This window comes from Aythya fuligula, chromosome 13, assembly GCF_009819795.1.
Source record: "Aythya fuligula isolate bAytFul2 chromosome 13, bAytFul2.pri, whole genome shotgun sequence".
NCBI lineage: Eukaryota > Metazoa > Chordata > Aves > Anseriformes > Anatidae > Aythya > Aythya fuligula.
Window position 1 is genome coordinate 20,936,233 of NC_045571.1, and position 12,583 is coordinate 20,948,815.

Consider the following 12,583-nt stretch of genomic DNA (forward strand, 5'->3'; position numbering starts at 1 on the left):
GGTTGGTCCTGTGTTGCAGGATCACAGCTTCTGCCTCATACCTGCTGTGCATGCTGCCTGCTGTGCCTCAGGTGGTATGGGTGGCGGCGTGATTTTATCAGCATTTCTTGTTGCTGGCATACCCGCATCAGTTCTTCCCATTACTGAAAGCCTTTTGTAAGTCTTCTGTCTGGTCCAAGCTTTCCCAGGTTTCTCAAGTACATTAGTAACCACCAGTTACAATGTCAATCGTGCTGAGTTATTCCTTTTCCCAACCATTCCTTTTGCAGGCAGCATTTCAGCTTCAGCAGGACACCTAGATAATCCTTCCCATTTAACAGCTCACTGAGGTCACTCAGATCAAAGTTTGCATGGCTGCCTCTGCACCTGTGTGTAGGGCCAGCCAGGCACCCACACTGTCTATTCTCCACTGTCCTCTTCTCTGAAAGGCATTTCTCATCGGGACTGTGCCAGCTATGCCAGACGGAATGTACCACTGCAAGTGCTCATTACAAGTTCCAGGAAGAAAGGCCCACAGATTCTATAAGGTATTGACTGAAATACCATTTACTGGAACTTAGGGAACAGCATAGGCAATTTTACATCACTTTAGAGATCAGCAGACCTCTAGCCTTGATGTGGCACACTGTGGATCCTATTTGTGCCACGGTTAACTGACACTGTAAGAGTTTTTGTAGGATTTTTCTAGAAGTCAAGAACTCTGTTCATCTTTTCTACTGCTGAGAAAAAGGATGTTTGTATGAAAAAGTGCTGCTTCACTTCAAGATAAAGACAAGGGCTCGCCACTGGTGTTATCACTGGAAGCCACAGGCAGTCTATCTGCAGCCAGCTGATATCTGCTGCACTGCACAGGCCTGAAAGTGAAACCACGTGTGCAGCACAACAGGTGAGACAGTAGCAGATCACCAGTCCCTTGATGTACAAGCCTGGTTAGGACCACAACACCATTGCAACTTTATGCATAACAAGTTCGCGTTACCAATGAGCAAAGTTGCTTCACTATAGTGCAAGCTTGCTTCCTCCCCCAGCACCGATGTCCAGGGCCACTGCTTTTCCTTCTGGTTTTATTCTGCTGCATCACACTGTTAGGGGAAGGAAGAGTTGCTGTTCCCTGCCTTGTCTGTTCTAAGAATTCACAGAACACACCTAGGCATGACAAGCACCGAGTGAGTAAGTCCGACCACATTCTCCTTTCAGCATCTTTTCTCATACTCTTTCAGACTAGCACTCCACACACAGCCCATTTCACCATATCCATCCATTTTTAATTCATGTTGCTTTGTACTTGCTAACGCAGAGCATTTCAGAGTATGAGCTAACTGCGTGATTTGCAAGAGGAAGGATAACATGCCATGCAGTGCCTATGACATCCCCAACTTCTTGAGGAGAAACACCACAGTCCAATAAAACTTAGATAAATCCTCTTCTGGAGGTTCAGGCAGAGAGGTATCTCAGCTCATGATGGTCTTCAGAGTTTACGGCAACGTTCTGTGATTCCTGTCTCTCCTGAGCTGTATGATGGCACCTCATCCATATCATGCTCAGTGTGTTGTGCTGTCTCCTAAAGCAAGATTGCCATTTTAAAACACAGTATTTGTATTATTACACTTCCACAAAGTAAAAGCAAGAACTCAATGCCAATGTTCATCTCCGTGTACAGGTGTCTATGCCTGCATCCAGTAAATGACAAGAAATTTTTCCTGCCACTGTCTCACATAACCACAAATGTAAATGTAAGTATAAATACATATACCTGTTTGTTTTTTTTTGTCAGGTGGTGTTAGTTCAGTCTAAAAGCTTCCAGTGTGTACCCTGCTAGTGGTGGGTTTCCTTATGACTTTTCCTTTCCCCAGGAAACAGTGCAATTAATCTGAAATTTAGCATGTTCCTTTCTCCTCCTTCTTTGAACCAAGAAGTGTGTGAACACTGCAACCTGCACAAGTGTTTCCTTCCTCTTCCCAGCTCAAAGGCTGCAGATTGGAACTGCATCTCATGGAAAACTAATAACGGAAGAATAGAAGGCTACAAGGGAGGAGCATGTGAAATCAGGTCCCCAAAATCTTTTGAACTGCTGTTGAATCTTCTTGTCTGTTTTATCATGTACAATATTTTCTGAAGCATGTACACTTTAAGGTGGTTAGATGTCCTCTTTAATTGCAGGAATAGCTGCAAATACAGTAGACAATAAGAAATTAGCTGAACTGATGATTCTCTGGGCTGTGACTGATGACATCTTGTGGAAAAAAAAAAAAAAAAAAGACTTTTCTAACCTAATAAAGGCATGAAAATTGTGTATAGGAAAACCATCATCTTCAGGGAAACATAGATCAGAATGTAATGATCTGAAAAGAAACAAATTCAGACTCATACCAATAATATTGTTATTATTAGATCAAAGTAGTCAAAAATTTTTATATTCATATACATATCCAGGCTTTTAAGCACCAATATTTTGCAGAATGAACTATTAGTGACTCTAAAATATGAATGTATGTAAAAGTAAGATATCCTATTGAAAGCAAAGACCTTGAAAGAAAAGGAACAAGATAATATCAGAGCTCCCAAGACTGCATACACAAATCTCCTGTTTTTAATGTTAAACTACATAATAATCTAATGAAGCTGCCCAGAAATGATAATGTAGGTGGGGCTGTCTTTAAGCTATATATAAGACTACAAGAACTATTTTTTCCCTGTATTTCCGCTACTTCAGAATCAGGTATGCAACATTATTTGTGCTGGTATCCTACACCGTGCTTCTACAGATGCAAACGCTGCCTTATTGTCGTTAAAGGTGATTGTATTTTAGGATATGGTTTAAGATTTTGTTGATTGTTTAATTATTCTGGTTACTTTAATTTGAGGACTGAATGTTGAATTTGGAAGTAGCAATAGCAAAGTGCTTACATCAATTTAGCTGAATACAATGAAGCATAAGTATTTCTGCCATTAAGAGGGTAAGTGAAGAGCTGTAGAAGACAAAAATATATTAAATCTCTTGAACATAATGTTTCCATATGTAATAAATATTTCTTCTATACAGATCTAGTGCTCAAACTACTTAACACTAAAGAGTGACTAGTACTATCTTTAACAAATAATAACAGATCTCATTAGAGTTAAGAAATCATGATTGCCTAGTCTCAAAGAGTTTCTACTTTGGTAAGTTTCTTTTTTTTTCTTTCTATGTATATAATCGTTAACGTGCTTCCGAAGTAGTCCACAGGGAAATGCAGGTACATATGACCCTAATTCATGACATTAATTGAATACAATTAACCAATTAAATTAAACAGCTAAATCACTAATTAAATTTTACAGCTGAATTGCTATGTGAGAAAGGAGGATCAATCTGTGACATAGACTGGAATGGTCAAACCAGGTGTCTGCAATTCCTGGAAATTATGTGCATTCAGATTTAAATACATAAATTCCACTCCTCTTGAATAGGTTCTTATGGTATTTTCTGTTTTGTGGTGGTAATGTAAAGACTTAAGGTGTTTTATGAATCTTTATTTAAAATACAGTTGGGAGTGTCATGGAAAAGTTGGTAAGAAAATGAATGCTATGGATCTTGGTTTTTCATCTTCTTAACACCTTTTATTCAGTTTCTTAAGTTCTCTGAGCTTCTTGTGTATTATGGTTACATTAAATGTGTTACTTAGTAAACAAAGCAAGGTGGAAAAGAAGAGCAAATAAGTGCTCATGAGGAAAAAAGCAAACAATTATTTTAATTAAGTGGAATTCAAAAAAAGAAGTGGGAAAGGCATATGCAGTAGAAAATAGAGTAGAAGCAATTCTTAAATTTTCTTTACACTGTCCAGTAGGACTTCACTTCAGCACACACCTCTGTTGCTAAAACAATCTTTTTTTTTTTTTTTTTTTTCTTAAAAAGAGGAAGGAAGCACCACCAGTAGCTGTTTTGGATTCTTGATGACAGAGTGAGCAAAGAAAAAAAAGTCACTCCTGATTTGTCTCCTGACTTTGAGAGAGCAGACTAGTTTTATTTGAGGGACAAAGCTGCAGCCCTGAAAGATGGAAATGCTGGTGAGAGCAGCCGTGCTTGTAAGTCTGCTTCTGTTCTGCAACGGTGAGTACGTGGGAAGGTCTCCTGCTCCGAGGCAGTTCCTTCCCTGGCACTGCTGCGTCAGAGTGTGTGTTGGTACAGGGGAGGCTCTGCTTCAGGAAAAGAAATATGGCAAAAGAGCCCATGTTTTTGCATGCCGCTCGCTCAGTGTTCAGCTGTTTCAAATCCTGTGGCTGCAGAGTGCAACGGTGTGTAAAGCCTATGGAAATGTTGTCCCTGCACTTCCAGTACAAAGATCCTGTGTATGTTGTGATGGATTACTTCAAAGAACGCAGAAAGCAGCCCAACACTGAGAGTCTGGTTAATTCTTGTGCTTCCAGAGCTGGAACCAAAAAGGACAGTCCATGATGCTTGGAGAGATGCTGCTCTGATGTGACAGAAAACATTTAAAAACAAAAATTTTTATTTGGAATGCTTTTTCTTGCATCTCACCCATTGCTTTGCTGTACTGCGGAGAGGGCTAGTGAAAAAGAATAAACTAATGTGGTAGGCCTTGGAAGGCCTGAGAAAAGCAACATAGCTAGTGAAGGGATTAGAGGGAAAAAAAAAAAAAAGGCTTAAGAGAAGCAGCTGAGGCAATTGGGTTTGTTTCCTCTGGAGAAAAGGAGACAGAGGGAAGATCTCATTGCTCTCTACAAATACCTGAAAGGAGGTTGTAGCAAGGTGGGTGTCAGTCTCTTTTCTCAAGTGACAGTTGATGGGATGTGAGGAAAAGGTCTTAAGTTGTTCCAGAGGAGGTTTAGCTCAGCTATTAGGAAGAATTTATTCATGAAAAGGATGGTTAGACGTTAGAACAGGCTGCTCAGGGAGATAGTGGAGTCCTCATTCCTGAAAGTATGAAGAAATATAGGCATGTAAGAGAAAGGAACAGGTGGCACTAAGGCAGAACTCAGTAGATCAGGTTGATGGTTGGACTTGGTGATCTTGAAGGGTTTTATCCAACCTAAATAATTCTAAGATTCTACAAGTTTTCAAACAGCTCAGTGTGAAAAGAAGCATAAATAGCTGTTAAATCTGGGCCAAGCGGCAAGGAAGATGGGTATTGTTGTAATCACAAGGCTTGAAACAGCCACAAAATTAATTTAGGTCTGACCCTGGTCTATCAATTATCAGTTCTCATGAGAGAAGAAACTTGAAGGCTGAGATTAGATTTGTTGAGCCCTGCAGTTTGACATCATGTGTAATATCTGTAGGATGGCAATGACAAAGAGGAAGTTTGGAAACCAGGAGGAAAGGGTGAAGAAGTATCTCTAGAAACATTGGTTCAGCCCTAAGAGCAATGAAAATGTACTGGGTCAAAAGCAATGGGCCTCTTTTTTACAGGAAAGTTTAAAGAGTTTTATGTCTTCAATCCATTGCTTAAATTCAGATCAGCAAGGAAAAGCAGTGTCTTTCAGAAGAACAAGTAGGCATTGGAGGAGAGAAAAACACTGAAACTGTGGTTTGCTGTTAATGTGCGGTGCTTCCCAAGAAAGTCCCCAGAGTGACATTAGGTGAGAGGGGAGCTGCATAACTGAATGAATCAAACCAATTCCCTCATGTCTGAACCTCTTCCTAATTCTGATCTGATGCTCTGCCTGGTGCTTACTTGCTTATTTTGCCTGAAGGAATAGGCAGGTAAGCACCAGGCAGAGCATAAGACCAAATTCAGCACAAATAGACAGTTCTGACAATCAGATGTCTCCCACTTGCCTTCCTCATATCATATAGCTTTTCTGTTACCTCATACCTGAAAAGACCATCAGTCTACACTTACAATGACCTGCCCATGCTTCTGATTTGCTGGAATCTACCTATTGATGTTCTTGCCAATTTCTAGTCATCCAGGAACTGCCTTTACCTTAACTGCTTATTTTTCTTTTTTCTACATTTTTCCCTGCAGCTCTCCCGGACCTGATGGGTCCCAATGAGATGGAAGGCGTATGGAAGGGGTCTGCTGTTCTGCCATGCACCTATGTGCCTGAGGAGGATTTTGTGCAGCACACCCTCACGTGGTCTGTAGTGCATGACCAGAGTTCTGGTACTGTCTTCCGGAGGGATGCCTCTGGGGATCATGTTCTCCTGTCTGAGTACAGAAACAGGGTTGAAGTCCCAAAGAACCTGCCGGGAAATGTGTCTCTCCACATCCTGAAACTGGAAATCTCCGACAGGGGAACCTACACTTGCCATGTCACCTGGACAGCCAGCAACAACAGTCTGATAGCAAAAGAGATCAGCACTAAAGTTGAGGTTGTCAAAGGTAAATTTAACAAGGAAACTATGCAAAACTGGAACTTCTTACTTGGGAAGGTTTTTAAAAAATTGAACAGATCATGTGCCCAGTGCCCACCTGCTTCCAACGCAGGAGCATTGTGTTGAGAAGTGTCAGACACCCCAGCAAAGCAGAAAAGAGGTCAAAGAAAGGAGTTCAGACCCACCACAGCCTTTGGTTCAGGGGCTGGGGGATAGATTTGTGGCTTCTCACTTACCAGTATTTCCCTGGTTCTACCTGTACTGGATTACCCAGTGTTTCTGCGGGATGTGCACCAGAAGGGAAGTAACTGGGATATTGCATTATAAAACATCAGAATTTCCTTTGCTTGGGTAGTGGTCACTTACAGAGGAATGGAGACGGTGACAACCATCAGAGGAGAAATTCAGCACAGGAGCTGCAAAGGGTGGCAAGGCTGGTGCATGTATAACTGAACCGAGCTCAAACAGCACAGAGCAGTGGAGAGGTGATGCTGCCTCTGCCCCTTTGGGAAAAAGGCTTAGGGCTAGAGCGCAAGCTGCCATGGAGCGAAGGAAACCTGCCCCCATCACTGCCGGGGTCAGCACAACCCAGGTCCCTCTGCTTTGTCTTCCAGTGCCAGCAACCAAGCCCACCATCAGGGCCGGCGCGCTGGGGCTGACGGTGCCAGCGGGAGCCAGGACCAGCCTGACCTGCGTGGCCCACGGGTCCCCACCCATCAGCTACCGCTGGTTCCGGGCAGTGCCAGGGGGGACAGCCCTGCCACTGAGCAGCCAGGCCGAGCTGACGTGGGACAGCCTGCGGCCTTCCGACGCGGGGACGTACTACTGCGAGGCAGAGAACAGAGTCGGGGCAGGGGTGGTGCAGCGGAGCGATGCCGTTGAGCTGGTGGTGAGAGGTGAGTCCCCAGCCTGTAGCTCCTCACCTCAGCGGCAGGAACCAGTGAGGCAAATGGTTCCCGTTCGCCCAGGGATCAGTCACGTAGCACTGAATGTGAATCGTGTCTGGATCGCTGCTCAGGAGGGGAGCCCGGCTCTGCCCTTGGCACATCTCGCTTTTGCCTGGCTTGGAACTCAGGCAGGGCATGCAGCAAACCGTCTGATGAGCAGTCTGTCCCACAGGGTCCCCAGTCACACAGCCACCCACGCCTGGGACCAGCCGGCACACAGGACCCCCACTCCCCTCAGAAGGCAGCGAAGCTCCCCATGTGCTGGGAGGTGAGTGACCTGGGTGGCAGCGACGGGCTGGTTCCACCCTGCTGGCATGCAAATGGCACAGGCTGTCAGTGAGACAAGTCCACATGCTGGCCCTCTGGGGCTGCAGATCCTCTCTGGAGAAGGATAGAAATGGTCCCTCCTGTTGCCTGCAAGCAGGAGCTCAGATGGGGGTGATGGGGTGGAGCCCCCCAACAGCAGCCGAGCCAGAGCTTGGGAGACCATGGGCTGGGAAACCAGGGGTCACACAGCTTCACCGGGAGTCGCCCGGGGCAAGACCTGCCTTAGGGCTCCGTGCCCTGGGGAGCCTTAAGATGCTGCTGCCTGTGGTGAAGCACACCAGGCCAGCCGGGGAGGGAGGGAGTGGGGAAGTCCCGCAGCAACCTGGGTGAGTCCCAGCGAGGCAAAGCTGAGGCATCCCTGGCTGTGGTGTAGCCAGCTGCAGGTGCTAGTGCCGAGAGCCACAGGGCTGCCATTGGCAGGGGTTGATGGCCAGGGACAGGACAGCATGAGTGCCACAGGTAGTGTGCGAGCCTGCTGTCAGAGAACATACAGGATGACACGGCAGAGAGAAAATTATGGCTCGTCAGTATGGGAGCAGGTGAGATGGGTGTTTTCTTTCCATGCACCTCAGAAGTGACAGCCTTAGATAATGCAGACTGCCCAGGCAGAGCTCACTCCCTGCCTCGCTGCAGTGGCTTCACCAGGAAAGGGCTGCTCTGGCTGACACTGCAGGGGAGCTCTGGGACCCCTTGCAGTGCGTTCACCCTTGTGCCTTGGCAGATCTGTCCACAGCAACGCTGTCCGCCAGGAATGATGTCGTTTCAGAGAGGGCTCCCACTGCCACAGGTGAGCAAGCCCCTTGGTGAAAACACACACAATTTGCACAGGGAGGGGCAGGCTGGCAAACACTCTGCAGACCAGACACTGAAACCGACTGCCCCATTTTGCATTTTTTGCATAGCTGTTTTGAGGAAGGACTTACGGTTTCCAATTTATCTTTGTGGGTTGTGGGAACTCAGAGCTGGATTCAAATAGATCTACTTGTGGAAACTTAAATTCAAATTAAATATGACCCAAAAATTAATAGTGCCCCATAAGAGCAGGTTATGTGAATCATCTTCAGCAGCTAGAAGCTAAGAGAAGACATTGACAATTGTTGATTGTATGGGGTGGGGGCAAGAAAAAAACAGAGCTGGTGTTATGCAGTACTACAGTAATCTCTTGGACTACATGGGCTTCCACCACTATTACTGGGGCAGAGGGGGGAATGTATGTGTGTGTATAGGTATTACTTGTTTCTAGAGTTTGCCTATTGATTGAAAATATATTGTGAGCTTTTCATCCTTGTTCTTGTTTTGCAGATTTGCCCGTAACAGTAGTGAATACTGAGAAAGGTGTGGGTTATATGGGAAAGAATTACACAACTCAAAGTAAGTGGAGAGAGAAACAAAACTAGGAACAAGGTTAGGGACCCAAACTGACCACTTAGTAGCCAGTATCTTCCACCCCAAAATTAGTATTCTGCATTTTAGCTGCAAGTGGTATTATTAGCTGTTCTCAAGGGACCTGGGTGTTCTATAGTGACTCTTAAAATAAACTGGATGTTTTCTTGTTTTCTTGTTTTTTTGTTTTGTTTTTTTTTTTTTTTTTGGGGGGGGAGGGGGGGAGAGGATGGAAGTTTCATAACTGGAACATCCAGGGCCCTTGTTGTATTCCCAAACAGTAGTCCATTCTTGTCTTTTGAGTGTCAAAGTTGGAACAGCAGCAAAGCCTGTGAGCAACTACCTCCTGTACCTCACCTAGGTATGAAGTGCCATGGTAGGTTTAAATGTGATCCAAATGCAATTGGGCAGCATCCTTGAATGAAAAGGGGTGATGATACAGGTTGAGGCTCTGTTTCATGACTTGCGCTGAAACTCTTCTGCCCAGCTCACAGCTGCAGCCTCAGTGTCTCTGAGTAAGAGACAGCATGTCATCTTCATGGCCCTAGCCTCTCAGCAAAATGCATGCACTCTAAGTCTGACTGCCTGATCTTTAAGTCTGAGCAGGGACACAAACGTGTAGTACAATCTTGTGTGCCCATTTCAAAGGTTGGCTGAGCAGCCTCTAGGAGGTGGTCAGCATCATGCGAGGGCTGCTGCTATTGCAACCTGGGAGGGCTGCTCTATTTGAAAGTCCTGTGCTGTACTGTTCTAGGTCTCCAGAAGACTCACCTGTCTCTGTACATGGTCATCCTGATTGCTGTGTTGTGTGGCGCTGTGGTTTTCCTCGTCATTTTCACTATTGTTTGCGTTAGAAAGCCCAAAGAAGGTGAGTGGGCTGTTCTGGAGAGCTTGAATGTGTTGTGTGTGCACAGCTTGGTTTTAACTTTGAGGGCTTTTGGGGCTGGGGCTGGTACAATGTTCATGTCTACCTGCAGCAGCTCTGGTACCTGAATCATGAAGACATTTGACCAAACCACACATAAATCAAAATAGGTGGAGGAAGACTGGAAAAGTCAGAGAAATCACTTTTTCCTCAGGGGAAAATAGTCTCCAATGCCAGAAAGTCTCCCATATACTGAGAGAGTGCGTCCCCAGCATGCCCTCCTTGGCCACTCTCCAGTCCTGCCTGCTGTCCCTGGCTGAGCCTGTGGGCAGCTGTGTCCCAGCAGGGGCTACTCCTGCTGTGCAGTGTCCAGCTGCTCATTCAAACAGGTTTTTCAGCTCCATCTAAATGCTGATTGGAATGGGGGACATCTCCATAACTTCCATTCTGGTGCCATGTTGGTGATGCTCAGCAGGTTTCTCTGCTCTATCCAGCTTATGTTTAAGATGGTTGTTTACCTCTGGTCCTCATGGACATCCTGTAGTTCTCAAATTTATGTGCCCTATTGAGTTTTTTTTAAGAGATCTCTCAAGATTTCTGGTAGTGTGTTGATCTTATATTTTGAAGTATCAAAGCACCTCTTTGTGCCAGATGCTGTTAATACTTCTTCCCTAGTGCCTAGATGAAAAGAAGTCGTCATTAATTCTCCCATTCAGTACCAGTTATTTTATTTCTCTCCACAACAGTACCAGAAAATTTAAGACAAAATTTAAGACTCCCTTCTCACTAGTAACACTGAGGAACATACAGAAGACACACTGAGGTCTTTTTTAATATTAGCTGCCATGGTTTTCTCCTCATCTCTTTTTAATTACCTTCCTACAACTCCTTGATGCTAACTTATAATAATTATCAAATTATTTTTTTAAAGAAATCCAGAACAACGTCTTTCTAAACTATCATTTTTTTTTAGCTTATAATGAATAGGAAAATTGTGGGAACTGGGAACTTCTAGTTTCTAAATTCAACTTTACCTTTGACTTCTGGCCAGTTCTTCTGACCCAGTTGTGCTCCTTCTTGGATACAAGTTGTTTTAATTTTCTTGGACCGAATTCTGGGAATAAGGATCATGACCCACTTAACATGATCTTTAAGGATCCCAGATCTCAGAAGTTGTTTTCTTATGTCAAGAAGAGACAAAGAAGAAATTTTCTTTCCAGAATATAAATGCAAATTGCTGACACACATTTCTAACTGCTCTCTTCCAGCTCAAGTCTATGAAGTAGAACAGTGAGTATAATCCTTCATTTAACATACAGTCCCCAAAGATTCATTATTATCAGAGCAGGAAAAAACATTAATGCTACTTAGCTGTCAAAATGAAAATCCTCCCAAGCAGTATGCATGAAGAGGTTGAAAGTTAGCTCTGTGGTATGTTTTACTGATGATCTGTGGGCTTGATGGTCATCTGGTTGATCTGATGATCTTGAGGTCTCTTCCAACCTAGAAAATTCTGTGATTCTGTGTGATTCTTTCTACATCAAGGCATAATGTAGGAAGAGATCTTTTCCTTTGCGGTATTGGAATTGTAAAAACAAAGGAAAGCTGTTTAAGCCTCATCTAGCTGAGTTAATATCAATGATCATTGCCAGGGGAAAATTCCCAGCGTTCTTTAAAATGTAAAGAGAAGGAATTCCCATTCCAGAGAGCTAAGGCTTGTGATACACAGATTATACTTTAGTTTATCCCCAGAATATCCATGGCTGAAAGTGCCTATTTAATCATGGATGTGGCAGGAAGTTAGAACTGTTTCTAAACATCAGCATACTGATCTACTTGTAACTAGCCAAACTGCAAAGACTGTGAATGCAGCCAGAACATGCAAGGACTGTGTGACAACTAAAATGTATGTATGTATATGTATATATTTATGATGATGACTGGAGTGTTGTGAAAGGACATGCCAATGAATTTTACGCACACTCTACTGTGCCAGCACTCTATAAAGCAGCAAGTTCAAATAACAGTTGAACCCTAAGCAACTAGATGGTGTGATGGTACTTCTCTTCAGAGTACTTACCTTTTAATTTTAAAGATATTTGATATCATAAGTTCTATGGTGGATGTAGGCTGCATTCAGCTCACCATTTACCATTACTCCAGTGCTTTTTAAAATCTATATCTATATCTTTGTTTTACAAACAGCATTTGTCTGTTTGTGCCATTCCAAGAGATGGTGGAAATCCCTGTGTTGCTTACTTACCTTTTGCTGTCCCTGTCTCAAATCCAGGGAGAGCTTCAATGCTGATATAGTGCTCAAGGTTCTCTTGCTTCATGAAAGCAGAGGAAAAGACTCTCTTCTTCAGGAGACTGTCATAATCCAATAGCCAAGGTTCACATGGGTTTGAATCAGATCACCACCTTGCTCAAAATCTTCATTGTTAGGAGATGCTTTGTGTACTCTACTTGCAATTCTTCTTTCGTATTTTGTATTTTTCTGTTTTGATTTCAGCTCTAACTCAATGAAAGCAGGGGCTTCTTCAAGGTATGACAGTATGGCTCATTATGAGGAACCACTCTCCTCTACTGAAAACAACTACATGATGGAACCCATGAAAAATGAAAGAAATAAAGAAAATGAATATAAGAATGTTGGAAACGCCCAAGAATCTGAATATGAAGTAGGGGATTCTAAATGAGAACCAACTGTTTTCTACATGTAGTAATCCTGAAGAGTACCTT

At 43.7% G+C, this 12,583-nt stretch overlaps 1 protein-coding gene across 1 annotated transcript; it reads left to right on the plus strand.

Annotated features, from left to right (window-relative positions):
• The first annotated feature begins 4,077 nt into the window (after window positions 1-4,077).
• Window positions 4,078-12,583, plus strand: LOC116494535 (V-set and immunoglobulin domain-containing protein 4-like). The gene is made up of 9 exons (XM_032196451.1): window positions 4,078-4,090; window positions 5,970-6,326; window positions 6,934-7,215; window positions 7,439-7,534; window positions 8,315-8,380; window positions 8,896-8,964; window positions 9,731-9,844; window positions 11,110-11,131; window positions 12,354-12,583. The coding sequence occupies exons 2-9, from the start codon at window positions 5,984-5,986 to the stop codon at window positions 12,538-12,540; spliced, it is 1,179 nt and encodes a 392-aa protein (XP_032052342.1). The 5' UTR covers window positions 4,078-4,090; window positions 5,970-5,983; the 3' UTR covers window positions 12,541-12,583.

Bases quoted from the DNA above. Each gene is read 5' to 3' on its own strand.
- LOC116494535 (XM_032196451.1), top strand. From the start codon at position 5,984: ATGGGTCCCAATGAGATGGAAGGCGTATGGAAGGGGTCTGCTGTTCTG. The intron at 8,381-8,895 runs GTGAGCAAGCCC...CTTGTTTTGCAG, and splicing joins GAGGGCTCCCACTGCCACAG to ATTTGCCCGTAACAGTAGTG. The intron at 8,965-9,730 runs GTAAGTGGAGAG...GTACTGTTCTAG, and splicing joins AAAGAATTACACAACTCAAA to GTCTCCAGAAGACTCACCTG.